We start from the raw sequence: 25558 nt of genomic DNA on the forward strand, positions 1-25558 counted from the left end.
TGTTTAGCTATAGCCTGCCTGTCATAGTACCATATTTATATGGGTGGTGGTGTGTGTTTTATCGAGGGGGTCTGGTCTGCTGCTTCTGTTGTTGGCGTGTTGATGTACACACAGTAACATGGTTAATCAGGCGTAGGGCTCCTCTGTGTGAAATGTACCAGAGACCTGTCTGAATACAGAGATGGTGGAAAACACTGTCATACATATTTATCATTCATTTACACATGTTTTCTGACCTGTGCTTTGTTTAATATTTTCATCCATTTGACCACTTATTTCACTAGTGGTCTGTCCTGTTTGTTTATGGATGACATTTTTAATGTGTGCAGAAACACCACAGGTGTAGCCAATAGAATTAAATACAGCCTCGTTCTGTTCAGGTGTGCCGGTGAGCCAGCAGGCACCACAGCAGACATTTTGATGAGTTAGAGAGGGAAAACAACAGGTGCAACAAATAACACGGGTAATGGCTGCATTCCCTTTAGGTTGCCTGGTGTTTTGAGTAGCATGACTTACTGGAACAATCACAAACATTATTGATCACAGCTGTGTTTTACCTGCTATGAATGGTAAAATGTCTGTTGTGTGCTCTGTCTCTGTAGCCTGCAGTTACAAAACAACCACTATTGGTGGTGGTGGTGTGTTATCAGGAAAAATGACCCCAGTTGCCGTCTGTTCCAGGCCAGCAACCCATGGTTACATTTTATTGTTGGGTGACCTCTAGTGGCCATTGCAGTTTGTAACCATGGCAATGAATGACATTTAACCCTTTTAGGAAGCTTAGCCTTAACCTCAGTATAAACCAAACCATGATCATATCCTACATCCAACCAGGTAGTTTATGTGCCTATAAGGTTAATCAATGGAGACTGATCTACAACCATGTGTTTATCATTGTATGTACATGAAATAATGAGCACCTGGGTGGAGAAACCTCTCACATCAGCCTCAGAGGGTGGTTTACACCTTGGCTGCCAGGTGGGTGCAGCAAAGTTGCAGGTAAAACAGAAAGCTTGGATGTATTCTGATTATTCTGAGTACCAAGATTAACAGGCCAGTACAATGGGACCCTGCCTCCCCAGTATGCAGATAGATCATTGGTTTGCCTGAGGCACTGTTGTCCCTGTGGGGGCGGATGTAACAGAATGCCCAGGATCCAAATAACAAGGGCCAGCCAGCCACAACTGCAGATCACACACACACACACACACACACACACACACATGCACACACACCACCAGCACGACTCAGCATCAGCACAGCCAACATTGTAGATTAATGGTCTGCTCACTCTGCTGTATTAGTAATACGCATTAGCCCATTCAGGATCATTAAAAAAACCTCCTCTTGAGTTTCTCTTTGTTTTTTTCTCCTCAAAAAACACTTGTTTCACCAGACCAAACGACCTGCTCTCTTGTAACTGTGCAATAGATTTGTGTGTCTGTGAGTGTGTTTGTGTGTATGACAGATCACATTCTCCTCAGTGCGACAAATAGGACGTTTTTTTTTACACAATCCATAAGTGTATGCAGTCCAGAACTTCTGTACATCCCACATAGGCGCTGGTGAGTTTTAAACTCTGATGCAACACAATGTAACACTCTTGAGCATGCCTCAGGGGGGGAAACTTTTTTTTCTTTTCTTTTTCAACACGATCTTGCAAAAGTTTTAGTAGCGCATTATCTCCCCTCGTTATCACCGGAGATCTGTTATAACTCGAACAATACAAGAAGGTCCAGGATCAGATGACAAGAAATCAAAACTCAGCACTACCTGAGCACCAGCCAAACTGTTTCTGTTGAACCAGAATATATTGTTTGCATTTGCACCAACAACCTCATACTCAGTACTTGAACACTTACAGTAACTCAGTCTGTGAAAGTCCATCACAGTTTTTACATGCATGGCCGCACAACACATATAGCTGTAATGTGGTTTACAGCACAATCATTCATGTCCCTATCTACAGTAGTACCGTTTATACAATTTTCTTTATCAGAGATGAATGCCAAAGATGATTCACTGTAGTGCATTTTAATGTCTTCCAGCAGGTTTTTCAAATCCCTCATTTTCTCCTCCCACCCTCTTATCAAGAGGGTCAGTGGTCAAGCTTCTTATTCTCCTCTCACTCGCCCTGGCACTGGATCGCACTGATGATGAGACGTACAGCGCTGTAGTCAGAGTGTTATATGGCCATTTTAAGGAATGGTGCTGAGTGTAGTCTTAGCCGCAATAAGTGAAGCACTTCAACCATGGCTGCTATCGGCAGATTCTGGTCTGAGGGTTTGAACAAGCAGACGAGCACAGAAGTGTCTTGCTTGCTCTCGGCTTCAATAGAGGGAAGAAATGGCGGTTGCGTGCTTCGTCTTGTCATTTTCACTTCATCATCTTCACAATTAGCCGTTGCTGATAAGTGCACAAACTGATTTATCTTCTAGCACACAACTCTCAGCCACTCTCTGACTCATTACTGCTTGTGTAAAATCTCCCAAAAATCCAATCCAATCCAATCCACTTTATTTAAGTAGCACATTTTGAAAACATAAAAGTTTACCAAGGTGCTGCAGAGTGATTTACATAAAAGACATAGAGCCCAAAATGGTAAGAAATCGTAATGAGGATAAAAAATAAAGATAAAATAATAATAATTTAAAAAGAATAAAAATAAATGGCTCTTGTTATACAGTCTCTAAGATGTTTATGGTTCTGCTCCATATACCTCATCACAACTGAAATACTCCATTAGATTTTAGTGAGTGTGAAAGACGCAGTCCACTTGAAATGGGACACTGAGATTTATATTTTTATAGCAAGCCTTTCACTGCAGAAATTAAAAGACACTACTCTTGTTATTCTTTTTTTTCCTTACGTCTTCAGTCGTGTCTTTCTGTGTTGTACGATGCTGTTTCTTTTTATTAGCATTTTATTTGTTATATTGGAGAAAATCCAAGCAGAGTTCACTGTTTTGAATCCATATTTACCATATTTATGATCTTATTTTGTGGTAATCTCTTGATGCTGCTATTAAAATGCCCATTCCATCAGAAAACCAGCCATTACTTCAGTTACAATTCAACATTATGAACTTTATGTGGTACTTTTGTTAAATATTGTTGACGATTATACTGAGAGACAAAGAGAAAATAACATCCTAAACCAGATACGTTTGTCCGGTGTTACTGTATCTGAATGACTAACAGGAAAGCTACTGTATGCTCACTGTCACACTCAAAAGAGGATCCAGGCGCTGTTTGAATTATTACAGTGTATACTGCTGGAAAACAAACATTTTGGTCATCTGAGAGGTTTAATATCTTATGTACACAGACGGCAAAAGATTAGAGCATCACAGATATACAGCTAGCTGGCTGCTGGTGAGGCCGATTCAGTGTTGACCCGTTAGATTAATAGCAAATATTGTGCTGGTTATTGTGGCGCCAGTGACGTTAGTCATGTCAAACACACATGAAGTGGGAAATTACTATAGTGGCTTGAGGGATTGTAAGGATACTGTAAGTCTCCTTTCAATTTGTCATGCACACTCATCCTTTCATGTTTCACTTTCTGATGGAAATTGTGCAAGTCAGTGATTATGCTGGTTTGCACAGGAATACAGCCACTATTGTGAATCAGCCACTCTTCAAATTGCACCTTACTTAATGGTACATAATGCTATGGTTCACACGCACACACACACACACACACACACACACACACACACACACACACACACACACACACACACACACACACACACACACACACACACACACACACACACACACACACACACACACACACACACTCAGTGATGAAAGGTAGGTAGGTAGGTAAAAGTAAAAAAGTGGGCACAAATAGGTCAAACCAGAAATCTCACACCTTTATGTCCCACACTACCCTCTTTTTTTAAAGCCGCCCTGTTCCCAACACCTAAGGTTTAACTGTGACATTTTCAAAGGACCGCTGGAGCTACATGATACGATTGTGTCCAGAAAGTCTGAGATTTAACGCTTTAACACAAATAGCAAAGCCTCTTCCTTTCAACTGCTGCTCTGGATTTTATGAAAGATGAGGGACACGCCAAACCATTTGGGGGCATTTGTATTGTATTTATGACCACAGCCCCGTTCTCAATAGGCCAGCAAAAATCATTTTTTCTTTTATTTTTAATGCCAACATTAATATAACATATCATTTTATTCAAAAGAGGTGAACATTAGCACATTGGGAGCTTCATTACTTGAAAACCCTTGAAGCCGGAGTCATTGTGGGCGAGTGCTGCAGCCTGTCTCGCTTATGTGGCTTAATGTGGGAGCCACTGTCGTTCAGAGCTTTCTTCCTCTCTTTATTCCTCCCTTGCAATGTTTTGAACTGAGCCGCCAACAAAAAAAAAAGCTCATGAAAATTGGCAAATCTACATTAAACCAAATTGACCTATTAGCTGCTCCTTCACAGTAAAAGCCTCAGAGCTTTGCCAAAAAAATACTACACTACTATTATGCAAATGCAATCTCTAATGGCGCTGGCTCTCTGAAAGCTTATTTCATGTATGATAGTGATATGAAAATACATCCTGGTGAAATTGCATGCATTATCTCTAGTCTCTGAATCAGCTCACAGGTCCCCTGAAGGTCAAAGAGGTTAATGAGCTCAGCGTCAAAGTGATAAAATGTGAGTGAGGGTAAGTGCACACAGAGTCAAAGAGGATGACGGAGGAAACTTTTACGCTGGTTGTTGACTATAACTGTGTTATTTAGTTATGGATTTATGATGCAAAGAGTGAATAATTCATGAATATATGGAGATTCAAAATTCATCACATTCATCATTTTTCTTTAATTACTGTGAACAATCAATAGCCGGAGGACAAAGTTTAAGTTTCTCTGGATGGACTTAAAGCTTGCAGTTTGTATGGGAAACAAGCTCAATGGCTCCAGCAAGCAACTAGTTATCATAATTCTCCACAAAGTCTGGACCCAAATTCACCTTTTAGCACCTCTAAAGCTCACTGCTAGTACCGGTATATTTAATAATTAGATATAGTATGAGTGTAGACAGATTTACCCTTGGGCAGACCACACTAATTGTCCACTGTTTTATGTCTTTATTCTAAGATATGCTAAGATAACTAGCTGCCAGAGGTGGCCTCATATGTAACAGTATAGCTATCTAAGTCTTGGCAGGAGTGAGAGATAGAAGAGAGTACAAGGAGGAGAAATATTAGGCTTCAGCTTGCCAGGAAGTCATCAACAATCATTAGCATATTGTCTTTCACTCCTCGAGAGCACCAGCTACAGTATTCATGTATTTTTTTGTGTGTGTGCGTGTGTCTTCTCCACCTTAAGCCACACCAGCATCTTGAAAACGCAACAAGACACTGGTCATTGATGCCGTTCTGTAGCCTGTTGTACTCAGATGAGGAATCGATATATTGATCACTTGGTGTTCATAGAGGAATGGTTGTTTTTCTCACTTTTATTGAGAATAATGGGGGCAGAGTGGAGGAAGAACAATGGTGGAATTTTTGCCCATGATTCATTGTGATGTTTTTTTTTTGTTTTTTTTTTACTCAAAGAGGATGTGATAAATTAAACTGCTGTTTTGGTTCAAGCATGTGTAATATTTTGTGTTTGTTTAGACAGGGCGATATAGTTTTTTATAATTTGAAATAAGTTTATTACCCATCATATTATATGAACGAAAAACCAAGCATCTCACACTCTTATCTCACTCTCTGGTTTCTCCTCTCCTCTCTATTGTGTCTTACAGGTATTTATGAGCAGACATTTCTTATATAACTGCAGCCAACCAATCCTGGATGTGAAGATAGCCTTTTGTCAGGTGTGTGTTCCTTACAGGTAAAAAAGGTACAGTATTCAATCACTTCCATTTCCCCTTCATTGTTCTGTATGTTGTGGCATGTACAGTTTCTGTGTTTCTGTGTATAAAAACAAGCTGAATTTATACTTAATCCTATTTTAATGTAGGTTATTTTTAATGTGAAATATTAAAGGTTGGGATTTATAGCAGCTCTATTGTATATAGTAATATACCTACCTGTAGTGTAATTGCCCATCTCCTCTAGAGATGTGACAATGTAAATACAAAGCTCCTGTGGGGGTGTCATTTAAACTCTGCAGTCTATACCGCACGCCTGTGTTACCGCAGGGCTGTGTGATTTGCTACAGGGCAAAACTGCAGGCTATTCCACTGTAGCTCAGGATTATTCAGCCGCTATGCATGGGGTGTCTGCATGTGTGGCTGGATGTTTAATGGCCACTGTAGATGTACCACTGAGTGCACGGTTACAGAGGCTACAGCCCAATGTATTGAAATAATTAGATCATAGATTTGGGTGGCTTGTCAGCTATGTTATATATAAGTGTATTACATCACACATATTAATTTTTCATGGTTTTTGTGGGAAGTGTTTGAAACTCGTGCCTCTCAGTAAAAACAGAGTGGTCCAGCTCTGTTTGGTTTGTGAGCTGTGTTGTCGTTACCCAGTCTGTAATTACCCGATATTTTTGTTGTGGCACCATTTGTGTGACTCCTCTGCACAAGTAATTACAGCCTGATTATTGTGTGCACATATGAATAATATTTGTTAGTGGAGTGAGTGAAGAGTTAAGTTTAGTGGCACTAATGCCATTCTATGGATATTAAAGATTATGTAAAGAAAACTGCTTTGTGACCTGTTATGTTTATGCTATGTGTAAAGATTAACCTATAATGCATGCTTTTTATGCTTTTTGTTGTTGTTTGGCAAAGTACCAGTAAAGATGCATAATAAATGCAGATGAGCAGTTGGTAAATACATATTGACAGCAGATTTAACAACAATAATTGAAGAGCATGAAATGTATTCTATGTATGTTGCACTTATTTTTGTGAATTAATGGTTTTATTACTTTTCCAGGCAACACTCACATATTCCACATCGTCAATAACAGATGTCTCCTGTTGTGTTTGCATCATGCAGGGTTTTGGAAAACAAGTGGATGTGTCATATATTGCCAAACATTACAACATGAGCAAAAGCAAAGTGGACAACCAGTTCTACAGTGTAGAAGTGGGAGACTCTACCTTCACAGTTTTAAAACGTTTCCAGAATTTAAAGCCCATTGGCTCTGGAGCTCAGGGAATAGTCTGGTGAGTACTCAGCAGTGCGTTTCTTTTTCATGTCATATCAGGCTATTTGAATTGTTTTTGTTAATGCATAATTATCTCAATTCGCTGTTTCCATGACGATATTGTTAATTTGACAGTATGAAAATCATAATTTCACCTTGATGTGGTTTCGTTACACCTGACCAATCAGAACATCTGAAAGCACAGCAGGCAGCCATGTGACTCATCTTTGCAGAGACTGTGTGACGAGCTTCAGTGGAAAAGAATGAGTTTGACAGTAAACACGAAGGAGACAGTGAATGCAGAAACATTTCTTTTTGGTCTGTCATCTGAACAGATGATGGGCTTTGATCCTGTATTGGCAAACAGGTGCACCTTCCTTTAAAAGTTTTTTTTCAAGCAGCAAATGAATATGAATTATCAGCTTTTTTTTGATGCAAGTAAAAATGTCATTTTTTTTAATCAGTAATGTTTGTAAATGCAGTAAAATGCAGTAAAATCTGAATGATCGTCTGTTAAAAGGCACAAATTATTATTGTATATATATATATATACCACTAATTAACATGAAAAAATAGTAATTTGTTTCCACAAAATAAAATCAGGAAAATGCCAGCCCCCCATGAAATTTGAAAGTGAAAGACAATTTTCGCAGCTTCTGTAAGAAAGTGTGAAAATATCTAGAATACACTGGTGATTCTCACTAGAAGCTGTGAAACACTAAAACCTGTGAAAAGACAAACAGGGTTTCATTTAGCTACCATGCAGAATTGAGATGCGCATGTTTGTCATAATTCTGTCAGTATCAGGCCATTCATAATGTTTGAATTCGCTTTTGGTTCATATCCTCTCCAGCTCTTTGAGCTGATGACATATCTGTTGGGCCATAAGGGGCCTAACAGGATGGGCACTTAAGTGAATCCTTAATCCGGATTGCAGTGAGAGTTTGTATTCATTGTAATTCATCTCACGCCTGCCCTGTCAGAACGCAGTGGAAGGACTGCCAAGGCTCCACTTAAAGGAATGCATCTTACAGTCTTTGTCAAACACGGTCTATAAGTTATATTTATGTTAATGCTGTGTCACTGTGGTAATATACCTGCCTCAGAGACCCCCTCCCCGGGATGACCCAAGCTGACATGTTTTATTTCAATGTGTCTTATATGGTGTTTTGAAGATTCACAGGCTGTCAGCACTAGCACTATAAACCCCCTGCCCTTCACTCACCCTGTTTCATTGTCCTTCCTTTGCTTCCCATGCCCTCACTCCTTCTCTCCTTCCGCTCCAAAGCAATTTTGTGCATTTTCAAAGGAGCTTGGGCCGCCTGTAACTGCTAATGCTGGGACTGTGCCCATTTGAAGGATATTGTAGCGATGGATGGCGGGGAGACAGTACAAATCTAATTTAACCTGCTCTGGTGTGTGTCGCTTGGCTCTTCCCACAGCTGTCATCTGGTGTCATATGGTGATGGTATTACCATGACCAAACCACATAAGCCCCCTAAAGATTGATAAATATCCCACTGATTATAGAGATCAAATGGGACATTAATATTAAAAGTAGGTTTATGTAGATGTTAAGAATGAATCACAAACATACCACTAGACCATTAGACCATAAATGAACAAGTAGAATGATGTGGTTTCAATACATTTACATAAACATTTGTCTGGTTTTGTACAGTACAGTACTTAGACTTCAAAAACCAGACCATATGCACAAAAGCAGGGATTGATCTAAAAGCCTCAGCCTGTGAAACTCAGCAGTGAGTGAGTATGCATTCTGCCTTTCTTATGCAATCGAGAGACTCACGCCCGCATAAAGCCTGAGAACATGGTAATGAGGGAAAACTTGTATCACTGCTGTCGCTAAAACTCACTCTGCCAGTGTTGTCACCCACACAAACGTCCCCAATCTGTGCACATCTCTGCCCTCATGACTCGTGTGTTCAGTCAGGATGAGCTTCCAGAAGCATCTTAGGAGGGATGAAGGCTTTAAGTAGTTTAGCTGGTCATGACATCATCTTTCACTCAGCTAGAAAAGTGATGACTGACTCAAATCCCTATTGGATCAATGCTTTTATGAAGGCTCCACTGTTTCCATGGTCACACATCATCCCTGGCCTGCAGTCTCCACAGAGACATGACGAACCACAGCGTATCCCACCCAGCCATCTACAAACCCACACACGCCATCGTCTTGATTAGGGTTGCAATAAGGCTGCGTACAGATGCCTTGAAACTCGATTTGCAGCGTCTTGTCGGGAGAATTTGTCGCAGAGGCCAGATAGATAGAGCTGAAAATACGATATGCACGGCACTTTTTTACAGCAGATTTTCCTCGTCTGTGTCTGGGCTGCTGTACATTGAAACCCGACATAAATCTACACAAAGAGCCAAAACCCTAAAGGTTCTCAGGGGTCTGGATTGTGTTGAGCCAGCAAAGAATTCACTCGGCTGTAATGACCTCTAAAATGGGTTGAGCCACTTTCTGGAAAGAGAGAAACCATCACCATATAACTTACTCTCTCTATTGCATTGTAGGCTATTTTGTTTATATCCAGCATCAATAAACATTTTAGATTGATAGATATTTGGATAAAGTCATGTTGTTCTGTAGCTGTTTGCTTTCTTGCTAAGAGTTAAAGAATCTCTTAGCAATACCACTCTCATGTCAATAAAATGTGATGAATATCACCGACATCTTATTTTAGCATAGCAAAAAGCAAAGAGTGGCTAAAAGCTAGCTTGACTTGTTTAGTCCTCAATAACATAGCTAAACTAACTAGCTAGCTTGTGCACACACATCTGTGCAAATACTATTGTAAAATGACCTAATGTGGTTTAATGATGATTCTTATTGACCCCAGTCTTATCTGTGCTTTTGATATGGAGCATGACACTATTGGCAACTTTGGCACAAAATGTATTAATGTTGATACTGGGTTTGATTTACGTGTAAAACCCAATGCTATCAGTCAACTCTCAGCAAGAAAACATGTTCCTTAAAGATGAACTATTCCCATAAATGCGTGATTGAAACAAAAGCTTATTTTTCATTCTCCGTGGACAGTCACGTTGAATATGAGTTTAATGTTTCTCTGTAACTGACAAGCCTGTACCTTTGAGGAAAAATGTTTTACAAGTAATCTGCCACCTGTTTGTTTGAGGCTTTGTTTGGCTGGAGATGTGAAAAATCATCCTTTTGTTTTTTTAACCAATGACATTCACCATGGATTGCCACAGTGACATCCAATCACACGCACAGTGAATCATCCCGCTATGAACATGAGAGGAAAATTGCTTCACTGGACTCAGTACCTTTTTTTTTCTCTCACTCTCTCTCTCTGTCTCCATGTCTCTCTGCAGTGCGGGCTATGATGCTGTTCTGGACAGAAATGTAGCCATCAAGAAGCTGAGCAGACCCTTCCAGAACCAGACCCATGCCAAGAGGGCATATCGGGAGCTGGTGCTCATGAAATGTGTCAATCACAAAAATGTAAGTCGTTCAAGAAGAGCGGGTGAAGGAACGCATGCATGAGAAAGGAAAATGTTTCCATTGTCAGAATAAAAACCCACTTTTTAGGCAGTGTCTATTTTTGGGTGCCGATAAATCCCCTCGCTACAAAAAAACGAGGAGATGAGCGAGTGCAGTGTTGTGACCGTGCTAAATTCCATGCCTCCAGAAAAGTAGCGAACTGGCAGGAGAGTGAAACAGAGAGCACTTGAAGGCATGAATGTAATCTCCAGTGCTGCAGTTTGTGCTCTGTTCTCCCTCTCCCTCTGTCTCTCCCCTCTATTCCCTATCCTCCACATTTGTCCCCACTCTTTTGTTCCATCTCACTTCTTCGGTTCACTCCCTCTCTCAATCGCCAGTGTCCTTCATCAGGGTCATTAATGGCTTGCATCCACAGTCCCTTGCTCTAACTCTCATTTCATGTGTGTACTGTGTATGTGTTGATCCTCTTCATGCTCTTCTCTCTTCCAGATTATCAGTTTATTAAATGTCTTCACGCCACAAAAATCATTAGAGGAATTCCAGGATGTGTGAGTATGGTGTTTTCTTCTTTGCATAATGATATTTCCATGAAAATGTTTAATTTAGGTCATGTAACTTGCGACGGAAGTGTTGCTTGTTTTAATTTAATCGGATATATCACATGACAGAGAAAAGAAGGAGACTTAATTGTATTATGCATTATGTGCTCATTACTCCTTCGCACCTGCAGTTGTGACAAGACAGCTGCTGGAGTGTAGACAGTGAGAGTACTGTAGGTGTAATCCGAGGCTGCAGGAGATATCCTGTTCTCATACTGAATGATGAATGAGAGCGTGTTCACTTTTAGAACAATCTCTAGGCGAGCAGCACTGCAGAGGGATTCATATATCTCTCCATTTTTATGGACAGAGATGGTGGAACGGCTGGCTGTAGATTTCAAATGATTTTAATAGACAGCTATCAAATTCCAAATGCCTCATCAGCGTCTGAGCCGATAACGTCTGTTAACCGCTGTCAAATCAATAAAAAAAAAACCTTTTCTCAGGTACCTAGTGATGGAGCTGATGGATGCCAACTTGTGCCAGGTGATTCAGATGGAGCTTGACCATGAGAGAATGTCCTACCTGCTCTACCAGATGCTGTGTGGTATCAAACATCTGCACTCAGCAGGGATTATTCACAGGGTACGGAAGCAAGACGTTGTATTTTTTTCCTTGTTAAACTCTTCTTCTCTTCTTCTCATATCTGTACCAATGCCAGTTTACTGTCTATGTGAGTGGGTGTCAAAGAGTCAAAGGTCAAGGACGCCTGATGCTGCTCCAGACACCACAACTGACAAAGTCCTTGTTACTGCAAATTGAATAAAACTGGCTGGCAACAGTAGGATTTAGCAGAGACATCACCACGATGCATTTGGGAGAGACAAAGTTTACAGTTTCATATTTAACTAACACAAGTAGAAGAATTTCAAGCATCTTAGCATCTTGGGAAATATACAAATAACTGCCAATAAAATGAGAATTGTTGTAGATTTACTGTAAGGTTTTTGCCTTGATTATGAGATCTTACATTTTCCCCAGCTAGCAGCTTAGCCGACCTCTGGCTGTAGTGTACTAAATGGTCAGAAGTCATTGTCATATTGATCTAGTACTTTAGCCTTTGGTATCAAAATAATCACCACCTCCTTGTTTTGCCTGTTCACTGCAGGTAAGTATCTTAGTCTGCTCCTACATGCAGCTACATATCTGTCAATCCTTTTTTTTTTATTCATGAGGGAAATGAATGTACATCATACACAATAGCATAAACGCAGAAGCTTTGTAAATTAAATGCATACAGTTTCTCATGTCAGTCTTTTCCCCTCTCTGCAGGATCTCAAACCAAGCAATATAGTGGTGAAGTCAGACTGCACCCTGAAGATCCTGGACTTTGGTCTGGCCAGGACTGCAGGCACAAGCTTCATGATGACCCCTTACGTGGTGACTAGATACTACAGAGCCCCAGAGGTTATCCTGGGCATGGGATACAAAGAGAATGGTGAGAATTAATGAGTCTGAGTGTGTGTGTGATCTCACATGGATCAAAGTCAAACGTCTTAAAAGGATAACGCTGCAGTCACTCTATTGTTTCTGTCTCATCATTAATACACACAGTCTTAGCCCACTGATGTATTCACTGCAGTCAATTAAAACATCTCATAGATACTTAACAGTATTTGCTAATATAGTTATATCAGTGAGTAGTAGAACTATTTTTCTCTAGTTAAGATCTTGTATTGGCAGTAAACAGTGGGCATTAACGATCATTGAATTAAAAAAAACCTTGCAGACATCCTCTGGTCAAGTTTCACTCTGCAAATCAGCTAAAGTGAATTGAAGTGTTGGAGGTATGAGTCACTGATAAAAGCCTGCAGAACATAAGCCATGTGATTGAATGCCAGAAAAAGCTGTGACTCATTAGCCATCTTCCTCTCATAGATGGAAGCTGCAGGCTCCAAGATTTTTGAATTTCTTGCCACTAGTTAGTCCCTCTAAGGCTCTGCTTTCTATTTTGCTCTGTCTATATTTGTATTTCTTGCTAATTTGTTTCTATGTAACATACCTCTCACTAATTATTTCTCCCTGGCTGAATAACAGTTACTCTCTAATCACTGTTGCTTCTTCCAGAAAGCTAAATGTGTCTGAACACTAACCTTTGCCTCCCTCTCTTTTCTTTTGCTCCCCATCCGCCTCACCCTCACCTCTGTGCGTGCAGTGGATATATGGTCGGTGGGGTGCATTATGGGAGAAATGGTGCGCCACAAAATCCTTTTCCCTGGTCGGGACTGTATCCTTGTTAACACAATAGCAGCATGAACTGATGGTAACGCTGTTTTTTCTTAGCTTGAAAAATACTAAGTGCAAATGAATGAAATAGTGGCTATTAGCATAAGTTCAGGTGGAGGCATAATAGTTATGGTAATAACCATAATGATTCCATCACATTGTATTTGTGTTAGTTTTTGTTTTGTCCTGTAATGTCTTATTTACACTTAGTTTGAAGGTAATTACCTGGCCTGATGTTCTCTGTATGTTACTGAGGTGAACTAAACTACACTCACATCTGGCTGGCTTCATAACACCTCCAAATGATCTTCTTTTAACACTTTTAATACAACCTGCAATAACACTGTTAAATAGGCATCATAAGTCCTTACTTACTCTTGTCTGAATCTTAAGCTTCATTCAGCTGTGCATTTTTACATTTTGGCAAGAGGAAGTACCCCCCACCCCCATTCCTCTCTCTCCATCTCTGAATATTTAAGTGTGTGCTATTTGGAGGCTTTCTGGAGTGCTACCTGGTGGGTTCTCCTGCAGTGAGTCGGGGGGCTTTAATTGCATCCCCAAGATGACTTCTTTCTGCATGATGGATTTGGATTAATAGTCCCCCCCCCCCCCCCCCCCCCATGCTGAATTTGCACATGTGTGCACACGTGAAGTGCATCCTGACATCTGAGGGTGCCCACATGTGTGAGTCGGACGTCATGATTAAGCTTTCAGTGAATTAATTATGAGTAAATTAATGTATTCATCATCAGTGTCTGTTAATAGGAGCCTAGTTGAGCTCACTTTGTGGGTGTGAGGACAGTTCAAATGTTAAAGGCATTAACAGGAAGTATGTTAGGGACAAACCTAATCCTGACAGGACCAATACCACCAATGAAGTCCTGTTGTATGTGTAGCCAGAGTCTCCTACAAGTACTTCATCTGTGCCATGGACCTCAATTGTTGTCCAAAAACTATTAATAACACAGCAAGCCACACTATCGCACTGTGTGACATGGTCTTTTATTATGATGAACATGGCCACTGTAGTTGGTTTTGAGTCGATCCCACCATCCAAACACCATCCAGCTGCAATAGTCTGCCATATATCCAGCTGAAAAAAGTCCCAACTAACCCACTATATGTTCAGTAGAAACAAATGGGCTTATAAGTCAGAATATATTGACTAACTGAGTAGTCAGTAGTACTGTAGCTTCAGTTTTTACATGGGATTTGTAAGTTGTTTGGTAGGCAGCGAGACACACTAGACCAGTGAGTCTGCAGGTGCTGAACTTGCAGTCCCCGAATGATTAATGGTCTGGAGGACCAGAAAACCCCTGCAATGAGCTCTGCAATATCTCTCCCATTCTGTCTCTGCTTTCACAATGACCTGAAACTCTTATCATCTAACACTCCATCCGTTCGCACTATAGATCAGTGAAGTGTAGCTACACACACTTTTGTTAATCTTCTTGCTTATAGATCAGTTCTGGACCGGTACCCTGCCCGTTGCTAATCTTTATTCACTTCATAGGCTCTTCGACCAGAGGTATTGACGTGGCTGAAGTTACCTGCGCTTCCCTCCTGATTGTCTGTCAAATGATGATATAGAATAGCAGTCTGTCTGCACAGGTCACAGCCTCAGGGTTACTGAGTCTTCCATGGCCATTTAGTACAGCAGTTTGTTAAATAAGGCAAAGCAACTGGAGGTTTGTTCTGTTTTGTGATGAAAATGTGGCACGTAATTACTAATGAAATGCACATCTGCATGATGGCATTTATTGTATATTGTCATGGTGCAGAAATAGAAGCCTATTACAAGTTGAGATAAGTCATCAAACATATTTTGAGGATAAGAAAAGACAGGGATCTTAATAATATTAATAATAATACTTTTTATTTGTTGGCGCCTTTCAAAGCACCCAAGGTTGCCTTATAGATAAAAGAACAATAATAGAAAACAACAGCATACTAGATAACAGAAAACATTAGAACAGTACAGTAGCAAAATAAATATACAAATAATAAACATGCAGAACATCCAATACAGAAGGTTAAACGGATGGATAAACAATAGGGATCTTGATATAGAAATACTTGAACTTGAAATATAGTTATTTACATTATGCACTATAGGTCATATAAGGTATAGATAGAGGTTGAAGGTGATTTTTGATTTATTCTGGTAACGCAAGTGTGTGTGTATGTGCTTGTGCATATTGCCTGTGTGTGTTCATGTGTGTGTGTGTTCATATGTGTGGCCCTAGTGGACATGTGGTCAGTCGGCTGCATCTTTGGAGAGGTGATAAGAGGGACGGTGCTGTTCCCCGGGACTGACCGTATCCTTCCCACCCCCACCCCCCCTTCCTCACCCTGCTTCATTATGTTAACCTAAATATAGTAGAAAACCCACAGTGTTTACTTGATAGTCTTTGTGCTCAGGTGGGTGTTGTGCCAATTGCAAGACATGAATAGCACAGCAGAGTCATGTTTTTTTTTTTTTTTGGGGTGGCAAGTGACACATTGAGGAAAAAACACCTCAAGCTTCCTGAGTGAATCCAACAACTTGCTGAAGAGCCACGGATAAGAGCCTCAGTGGATGATATTTAAAAAAATAAAAGAAAAAGTGTCTGGCTGAGCGCTGGGTGGATGGCAGCCAATGTGCAATGGAGACAAAAAGGAGGTGGAAGTGTGTGGCGTTCCAGCAAGATGAAGTAATGGGGATCTCTGGTGACCCTGGCAGCTAACTACCTCAACTGGCACTCGGTGTGAGAACATGGCGAGGGGAGGGGCATCAGTCGCAGTGTGTGTGTTTGTATGTGTGTGTGTGTGTGTGGAAGGGGAAGAGAGGAAGTATTTGTTGTCAACAGGGAGGGGAAATACAAGCTGACACACCCCACAAGCATATTGCACACACAAACACAAACCACCTTGCTTGTTAAATAAAAAATTCATATATAATTCTTATGAGGATCTTTAATAACAGCTCCGTGCGTTTATGACCCAGTTCTCGCTTTTTGGAGAAGCTCAACAATGTTAAGAGAATAAACATGGCTGTTATTTCAAGTATTTCAATCCAATTTTATGGCAGATAATTAATTAATGCATAACTAGGGATCACTTTAAATCCACTGGGTTTCCAGAAAGCCAAAAAAGAATAATTCCCATAATAATAGAATAATGGAAATTATAATAGAAAGAATAAGATAAGATAGGAGTAATGGAAAATGGGGGAATAGAAAATATTTTAAAAGACATGTTTTAATGAAATTTATTATTTAAAAAAACACACAGGGTTTCATCCATTTTGATTGAATGCTTGTAAATATGACAAGCTCACTTTAATGTGGAACATTTCAACCTTTTGTTTCTTTTGGGTTTAAATGGGACGCAGATGTGTTGAGTTCAGAAATATTTTAGGCAACTTGGTGATAATGTTTTTTAGTCTCATTATTTAGTGATTATACTCTGGATAACAGGCTTGCTTGTCTCTTTATTTTTTATTTTATTGTGTCTAGTCCTACTTTCTACAAGGAGATGAAAAAAAAATACAGTTAGCAATGTGTGTCACAGATATGCAGGTTGACAGGATGCTGCATATTCCATGTGTGTGTTTTTCCTTAATCCTAACCCACCACATCAGACATCGACCAGTGGAACAAGGTGATCGAGCAGCTGGGCACGCCCTCGCCAGAGTTCATGAAGAAGCTGCAGCCCACAGTGAGGAACTATGTCGAGAACCGGCCAAAGTACGCGGGCCTCACCTTCCCCAAGCTCTTCCCTGACTGCCTTTTCCCTGCTGACTCTGAGCACAACAAACTCAAAGGTGAGGAACTCCAGTGAAGGAAGAGGACTGACTGTGTTTCAGCAGTTTTATCAGCTGGCAGTAACCACCTTTATGAGGCACTGTCCTGCATGTAACCGTACCCTGTCAATGTGTCCTTCATTTTATAGACTGATTATTTGAATTTAAAGCCTCTGCAGGTCTGTGTAGTATTGAAAGACACACTCCTGTCCCTGTGTGCAAGTCTGTGATGCAGAGCTCTGCAGTATTTCCAGGATGATCCCTAAAGACTATGATAATCCACACCGTGCTATCACTCAGGATTTCTTTTAATGCTAACCACCTTGGTTAACTACATAAACCCCGACTCATAACATGTTCAACAGCTTACTGTCCATGTAAGACATAATTCCATATCAGACAACTACAATATGATACAATACAATACAACTTTATTAATCCCAAAGGCATTTGGTTTAGGGCAGTCAAAATGTGAACCGCCATTCACACCAACAATAAAAAATTAAATACATAAAAACTTAAAATTATTTGGAATACTTTAAAGAATAATAATTAATATTTCTGATTGATAATCATGTAGACGATAAAGTTATAGTTTGTAAGAATAAAGATTAAAGGAGCTATTTGTAGGTTTACTATAATACTAACAATGACTGAAGCACATATCAAGGAACAATCAGCACCACCCAACCCTGGCGTGAACCACATTTACAGCAGAGAAAACAAAGAACTTGGCCCTTTAAAACAAGTTTTTTATTACCTACAGTATACAAAATGTTTGATGCTATCGAATGTGACATCTTTCTATGTGAGTGTTTCAATAAACTACAGCCAGTCCTGGCTTTGATAGTAAAAGAGTTAGTGCTGAGTCGCCTCTCAGAGCTGTAGATTCTAGGTTTGGTTTATTTCTTATAGAAAATAAAACTTTTACCTCCAAAACTTTTTTGTTTTTACATTGTGCCTTAGGGTCTCTACATTAAACTGAAATATGTTCCCTCAAATGCATCTTATATATTCTGTAACCTGGGCCTTGGTGAATTGAATTTCTCACGCAGCAGGTTAACCAAGACATCATTTCTTTCTTCTGCCTCGGCTGAGAGGTGCAGCCTCTCCTTCCTAGTATTTTAAAAAGTGGAAATTCTCCTCAATGAAAAGTAGCAAAATATGCTTTTTATGTCGGCCCGCTCTCACATCAAAGCCCCTGTCTGGTAAAATTCTCATGAATCACTTCTGTATACCGGCTGCTCCCTGCCGAAGTGACAGTGTTAAAGGAAATGCACCCAGAGAGAGAGAGGGAGGGAGAGAGAGGGGGATGAGGGAGTGTGAGACCGGGTTGAAGTGCGGCTGTTTTGTATGTTTTGTTCTGTGACAGGCAGGAGCTGAGTCTGACATCCTTTGGGCTTTGGTTAGTTTGAACTGTATGAGAGAGAGGCAGACAGCACCGTAGGATGGAGAGGAGGAAAAGTGAAATACATAAAGAATAAGGCGAGAAGGGAAAGACGGCGATAGCAGAGTCATTTTACAGATTCACCGTCTTTTTCTTATTGAAGTGTTGATGATGCTGAGGCAAAAATGTAAAAAAAAAAAAAAAAAATGCACCAGGCTCATCTGTCTTTCCTCTGATCTCAATTCAACTTCTTCACTCCTTTGCCATTGGAGAGCTATTTATAGTGAAGGTCAATGTGTGTGTGGGTGAGGGATGGTGTGTGTGGTTCAAGGGTTCTCGATTTCAGATCAGTGCATGAGGGCCTGAGGGCGTCGAGTCTGACCAGCTGAACGTCTGGTGATGCCGATGGCATTTTGAGCCGAATGTTGTACGTTCAGAAGCCGAATGTTTTTGAAAACACACTGCATTATAGATATGGGTGCCCTTTCAAAACTACACTACATATAGAAGTATAACCAGTGGGTGCAGGTTATTTTTCAGAGTTCACTTTTGCATCAAACAGAAAAAAAAAAGTTGATATATTGGTCAAACCAGAATTTGCGAATTTCAGTAATGATGAAAGAAAAGAGATTGGTGAAGTATCAAAGAATCATCTACAGTGGTGGCCAAAATTATTAGAACATTTGGCATATTCAAGCGGTTTCAGTTGGTTTTGTTTACTTGGCCATTAATCATCATTATGCAATGTCACACAATCATGTTCCTTCACAGAAGAAGCCAAATTATCTACAAATTCTGGACCTCAACCCCATCGAGCAAATTGCGAGTTGGTCAATAAACTGGACAGATCTATTAGCCTATACAATCAAAGAAAAACTATTGGCTTGAGTAGCAAAAGGCTTGATGGGATAACATTAGTGTTCTCAGGAAATATATTGACACTATGCCAGAATGTGCTGCTGTAATTGGTGGACATAGCAAATAGTGGATAGAAACAGTAGGACTCACTTTATCTGATTGTGCTCAGTGCATACAGTATGCATATTTCATGAACATTATGAAATGAAATGATGTTTTGGAGGCAAACAGTCAGCTGTTCTAATAATTTTGGCCACCACTGTATATGTTGGCTATTATTAGCACTAATTGATTCATCAAATCCTTATTTTATTGATCTCAATCATGTCATTTGGTGTCAAACCACATTGAAATCAAAGGAAGTGTAGGAGTACAGACCTCTGCAAAGGCTGCAAAGTATGAAAATATGATTTCCTTGTTGGAGGTAAAAAGTTGTCCATCACAGACCTCTAAAGCTCAACATAACGTCGTCAGATTTCTTATTTTGTTCGACGAACAGTTAAAAATCTGAGGAAAGTCCAATGTGACAAAGGAGAGCATCAAACCTCCACAGCCTGAGGAGCAGCTTCTCAGTAATATTTGGTATTTTTCAGGGCTTAAAAATGAAAGTAGTTGCTGATTACTTACTTGACGATTGACTAATCAATTAATCACTAGTCCCTCCAGCTGTCTGCATCTGTGCAGACATAAGGTGGATTTTACCAACATATAATCCGTAATAGGAAATAGTCAAAATAAAGTCATAATACTCTTTCCCAAAGCTCTCAGTCTGTGTGTCCGTCAGTCCACATGTGATTGAGTTGAGCCTGGTTTCCTCTTTGACAAGCTGCTGTTGTTTATTATTCTCTTTAATCCCTGCCATTTCCATCTCTCTCTCTCTCGTCCTCCCTCTCTGCTTTATTATGTTTCAAATCCCCCTCTGGCATATTAGTGGCACACAGGAATATTTTCTTGCCTCATAAAATCAACCAGATGTTGTTTTTCTTTTTCTCTTTTTCCTTTTTTTTTCTTTTCAAACCAACAGCTAGCCAGGCCAGAGACCTGCTGTCTAAGATGTTGATCATCGACCCTGCTAAGCGGATATCGGTGGACGAGGCCTTACAGCACCCCTACATCAACGTGTGGTACGATCCAGCTGAGGTGGAGGCGGTGAGTAGGCCTTTGGCAGAGCCGTGTATTGATCCTGATCCCGATCCGAGCCCTCTCCCTCTCCCTCTGTCTTTGATTGGTCAGCACTGTTTAGTGATTCTCACTTTGCATTTTCATTATTATAGCGATAGTGAAGCATACATCGAAGCACTTTATGATGATTTACAAGTCAAATATCAACTTTTGATGACCCGTAACAGTGAAAATTGCTGGATCAGTGCATTTATGATCGTGTTTGAAATTTTTTGGTTTACATCTCATTTTCATTTTTTCTCTCACATTTTGATTTTATTCTTTACATCTGAGTTCTGTAGATGGAGCAAAAATAGCCCAGCGTTTTTTGCTGCCACACTGTTAAAAGAGAGACTTAGTGCATTGTGCTGTTTTGTAATGTAAGAGTGGTGGTGTTTCTGGTTGAAGTCTAATTTCTTCATCCGTGCCTCATTAGTATGAGGTGACAGCGAGATTGGGAAAAAGCCATCTGCAGCTCGATAAAACTCCACAGATGCCACTTCTACTTGCAGCAATACACTAATGAGTGCATGACCTACTGATGAATTTCAGCTTAACTGTCTTGTTCTGTGAAATAGCCTGCAGGTTATCAGTAATACTTCACATACACCTCCATTGTGTAGTTCTGAATCATTTTTGGGAGATTTCTATGACTGTGCACTTGTTCTAAGTTGTGTAGTTGTTCATATTGGTGATTTTTAATGGTTTTCAATGATGATTCTGTTGTTAGAGTTGATGTGGTGTGTATAATATGGCTGTGAATGGCATTTCAACACGTTTTCTGCTGTTTTCCCCTTCTCTAATGTCATCTCATGCTGATGAAGGCCAGAGATCTCATCCAGTTATCCATGGTAAATAACAACCGCCCTTCATGAAAAAAGAACAACAACAACAACAACAAAAGAAATATTCATAATATCATATATTTATATATCACAGGCCAAAGCACAATCTGTATACGTCACCATATCGAAATGTCATCAAAGGACCAAAGAGGCCTCATTTGTGTAGTTGCAGGTCAAAGGGATGCAGCTATTGTTATGCATGTGTTTCTGCCAAATCTCCAAGGCTGCATATGAATTCTCCTCAAGCTGTGTTAAAACTCCTGGACTATTCAACTCATTTGATAAATCCTTTGCTTGAAGAAAACCCGCCGTCCCTCCAAGGTCACATCAGCGACTTTCTATGGGTGGTGCTGTCACCTACAGTGACAAAGGAAGGAGGATTATATTGTCAGGGTCTTCTTGGAGCAGGAGCACCATGAATAAGTGATAAGAGGGGCCTGGCCTGGGTGCCAGGCAGCATATTCGTGTCCTGTTAGATGAAATGACAATCCTCTGTGGGAAGGATGTAGGCTACGTTAGGACTGGACTACTCTCCAGATTTGTTCTTACCTCCTTCCTGTCCCTGTCAGCTGTTTAATCCCAATTGTAAAGGTCTAAAAACATTGTGATGTATTATGTGTCTTGAGGTCAAACAATGTATTAACATTTAATATCATGTAAACCAATCACCGTTGTACGTGATTGAGGGAAAATGACTGTTTATTTTCCGTCATTTGTATTTATTTTCATGTCTATGCATGTTTCTTTTTACTCGCATAAAGTACACGCTAAAAGACAATCAGATGTGTTCCTCATGTTAAGATATGTTTCCCATCCACATATTTTTTATTACGTTGTCACCGTGGTTATGTGTCTAGATTTGATGCGTCATTATGCAAACATGTAAAATGTCGTACCTGAGGTGTTATCTGGGTGGATTTTCTAACTCCAGGTGATGTCAAACATCTGATGGCCTTGGATGTTTTTTGATAAACTGTTGCTAAAATGGTATGTATTTCTTTTCCCCACTCCCTCTCTCCCTCTCTCTCTCTCTTTCTCTCCCTCCTCCAGCCTCCACCTCAGATCTACGACAAGCAGCTGGATGAGAGAGAACACTCCATTGATGAATGGAAAGGTGAGAATTTATTACTCCAAGCAAAGTATGCAGAAATTTCCCAAAGTGAAGTGGAGTGGTCTGTCAAAAAATGTGGAGATACTTTAAATTTACTGCAATGACTGTGTAAGAAAAACAACTATATTATAAGCTAATGTGTATTTTTAATGGTATTGTCCTTTTATGTGTTTATCTGACTGTCCTATCTTACGTATAGTTTTATTAATGCTGCATCACAACAATGTTATTGTAACTCGTGCTGAAAGTTATGTCTTTTCCCCTCTTGTATATAAATACATTATTATATTATATTATATATTTTTTTTACCTTATATGTTTTGATGACTGTCCTCTAACTTTGCTCCATGCTAGAACTCATCTACAAAGAGGTGATGAACTTTGAGGAGAGAACGAAGAATGGCGTTGTGAAGGGACAGCCTTCACCTTCAGGTACTCTCAGTGCATAACCCTAATCGCTCTGTAAGTGAATTTACTATAACCTTACTGGAGTTTCCCCTTTGTAATTAGAGAAACCCATTGTGCTGTTGTTGACCATGCGTCTCTGTCCCTTTGCATCTCAAGTTGAATGTCGTTCAGTCCGGTGGTGTCATGGCGTGCAAAGTGTTATTTGTTAAAAGCCGTTGTTTGACAGCTAATTACTGTAATAATAACTGCTAATGTCGCCTCTCAGTGTGGAATATTTAATATTAGATGGTGTGTGTACTTTTATAATTGTGTTTGTGTATATGTATTTGTATAAACATGTCATGACTTAAGGTTTGGGTCCTTTGGGATCCATCACAGGAAATTTCAGACATTTCATTCTCGCTGACCCAAGCCAAGTGTTGTTCCCATAGTTTGCCACAGAGAGGCAGTGTAGAGTCACGCTGCTGGTGACACCTTGAGCACAACCAAGGACCTACTGTTCTCTCTGAGATGTGTGGAAAATAGCTTATTGCTAAGCAGTCACTCCCCATTAAAGCACAAACAACGAGTCCATTTTGTAGATTAGAAAAGCAAACAGAGCTGCAGCAGAGACAGCAACATCTGCTGACCAGGAGAGGAAACTGCCAGATGTGCTAGTGTGCGTGTGGACAAACCACTCTGCATAGAGCGTATCCAGCCTCATGACACCCAGCACATCCCAAAAAGGGGGATTAATGTTTTGCATCTCTGCAGACAAACCTGTAAGATGAATTTCATGTATATAACAACACATTTTTTTTAAAGTTTCCTCTTTTAAACTGTATCGTCATTGATCCGTCTCTTATAAATCCATGGTTGCCATCTTTCGTCTACTTCCCATCCCCTTTATAATTAAGCTGATGGTCTGTCCTGCTGTCTGATGCTGAGTGCAGCCGACGCAGTGCAGTGTAGGAGCTGCAGACGGCAGTGTTTTACTGCAGCAGGACAACACAGGAGCTTAGAGCACACACACACACACACACACACACACACACACACACACACACACACACACACACACACACACACACACACACACACACACACACACACACACACACACACACACACACACACACACACATGATGCCTCAGACAGATCCTAAAAACTCTCTGGGGTTACCACATCCATGCGCTGGGTGTTGGAGATTTAATACCCGACTATTAATATTATAAACTACAAGAATTATAATCCCACATCATAGAGTTTCCTCTAAGATTAGTCTTAATTCATTTAGGATTTAAAGCCGCAATTAATCCTCCTTTTCAGTTAATCTTTTTACAACTACCACTGTGGTTTATGTTGAGGTCGACTTTCAAGATGCAGAATTATTCACCTCCTTGAAGTCGATCTTTAACATATAGTTTGGGATGTATTTTTACTGTAACTAAACCTGAAACTGCAGTGACTTGCTGCTGGAATGGATGCCAGTCAGTCATTAATCCTGATTTGTTTTCTGCTTTATTTTGGGTCAGCTAAAATGCCACCACCAGCTTCCATTAAGCAATTACCTCCCGCAGAGAGGAGACACGCAGAGAAACAGCAGATTCATGAGTTGCACTCACTTTACTGTACATGCCCTCTGCACAAATTATGGGACAACGGGCGTGCTTGGAAGTGGACGTGGTTGTTTTTTAGTGATGTCTTCCTGTTGGCAGCGCCCTGATTTTGCACATCCTCCATCCTTTTTAATCAGGCTCTACTCTTTCAACTCCTGTGGCAAAAGCAGACTGCCTGTTTGTTTTTTTTTCTATTGATTTGATCATGAAGTTATTGTCCAGAACAGGAGGATCTAATGAAAGTGCTGACCAAAAAACAAGGGGAGGGATGACCTGTGTGGTTTCCTTACACCTCCTGCTCCCTCTGTATGAAAGGATGGAGATGAGATGAGCTGCCTTGTCTGAATTAATAGCTCTTAAATGAAATATCAAAAATGTTTACTGCTGGCTGCTTCCACCTTTGACTCTGAAACAAGATCAATATAGGAAAATTGGATTGTTATTTTAAAAAAAAGGGTAAAAGCCAGAGCAGAAATGAAGCTTGCTTCCCGCCACGTCCGACCACAGGAGACACTTTGATGATGCATAAATCTCAAATCCTGTCAGACCACCTCACACTTATGGATTTCTGTAGCACTGCAGCCTTTGATGATTTTTCCTGTGGAGCCCACTGGAGCCAAACTTTAATTACCTCTGTCTCATATAGACACACTGTGATCGTTGTGTCCCACAGCTGTTGTTGATGTCGTCACTATATAGCCTCTGTGTGCTTGTACTTGAATAACAATCTCTTGTTGTGGCTGTGTTTCTTGACCGGGGACTCTTGTTACGTTGTAACCCCCTGCTGCTGTTGATTCCCTTAGCACAGGTGCAGCCGTGAACAGCAGCGAGAGCCTCCCTCCCTCCTCCTCTATCAACGACATCTCCTCCATGTCCACCGACCAGACCCTGGCCTCAGACACTGACAGCAGCCTGGAGACCTCTGCAGGACCCCTGGGGTGTTGCAGGTGA

At 40.4% G+C, this 25558-nt stretch overlaps 1 protein-coding gene across 9 annotated transcripts; it reads left to right on the forward strand.

Annotated features, from left to right (window-relative positions):
• Nucleotides 1-5772: 5772 nt before the first annotated feature.
• mapk10 (mitogen-activated protein kinase 10) lies at nucleotides 5773-25558 on the forward strand (the record flags this gene model as incomplete). 9 transcript variants are annotated; one of them, XM_083983034.1, is made up of 13 exons in its annotated part: nucleotides 5776-5841; nucleotides 6983-7152; nucleotides 10500-10629; nucleotides 11119-11177; nucleotides 11675-11813; nucleotides 12501-12666; nucleotides 15701-15772; nucleotides 17077-17259; nucleotides 20508-20632; nucleotides 21469-21495; nucleotides 22540-22603; nucleotides 22955-23032; nucleotides 25416-25558. In XM_083983034.1, the coding sequence occupies 13 exons, from the start codon at nucleotides 5776-5778 to the stop codon at nucleotides 25556-25558; spliced, it is 1422 nt and encodes a 473-aa protein (XP_083839160.1). The 9 variants fall into 9 exon arrangements, with proteins under 9 accessions (XP_083839159.1, XP_083839162.1, XP_083839160.1 ...); XM_083983035.1 differs by having other exon boundaries at nucleotides 5805-5867; nucleotides 20508-20655; nucleotides 21474-21495; XM_083983033.1 differs by lacking the exons at nucleotides 15701-15772; nucleotides 21469-21495 and adding an exon at nucleotides 13384-13455 and having other exon boundaries at nucleotides 5773-5841; nucleotides 20508-20725.

Source organism: Trachurus trachurus (genome assembly GCF_905171665.1).
Source record: "Trachurus trachurus genome assembly, chromosome: 12".
NCBI classification, from domain to species: domain Eukaryota; kingdom Metazoa; phylum Chordata; class Actinopteri; order Carangiformes; family Carangidae; genus Trachurus; species Trachurus trachurus.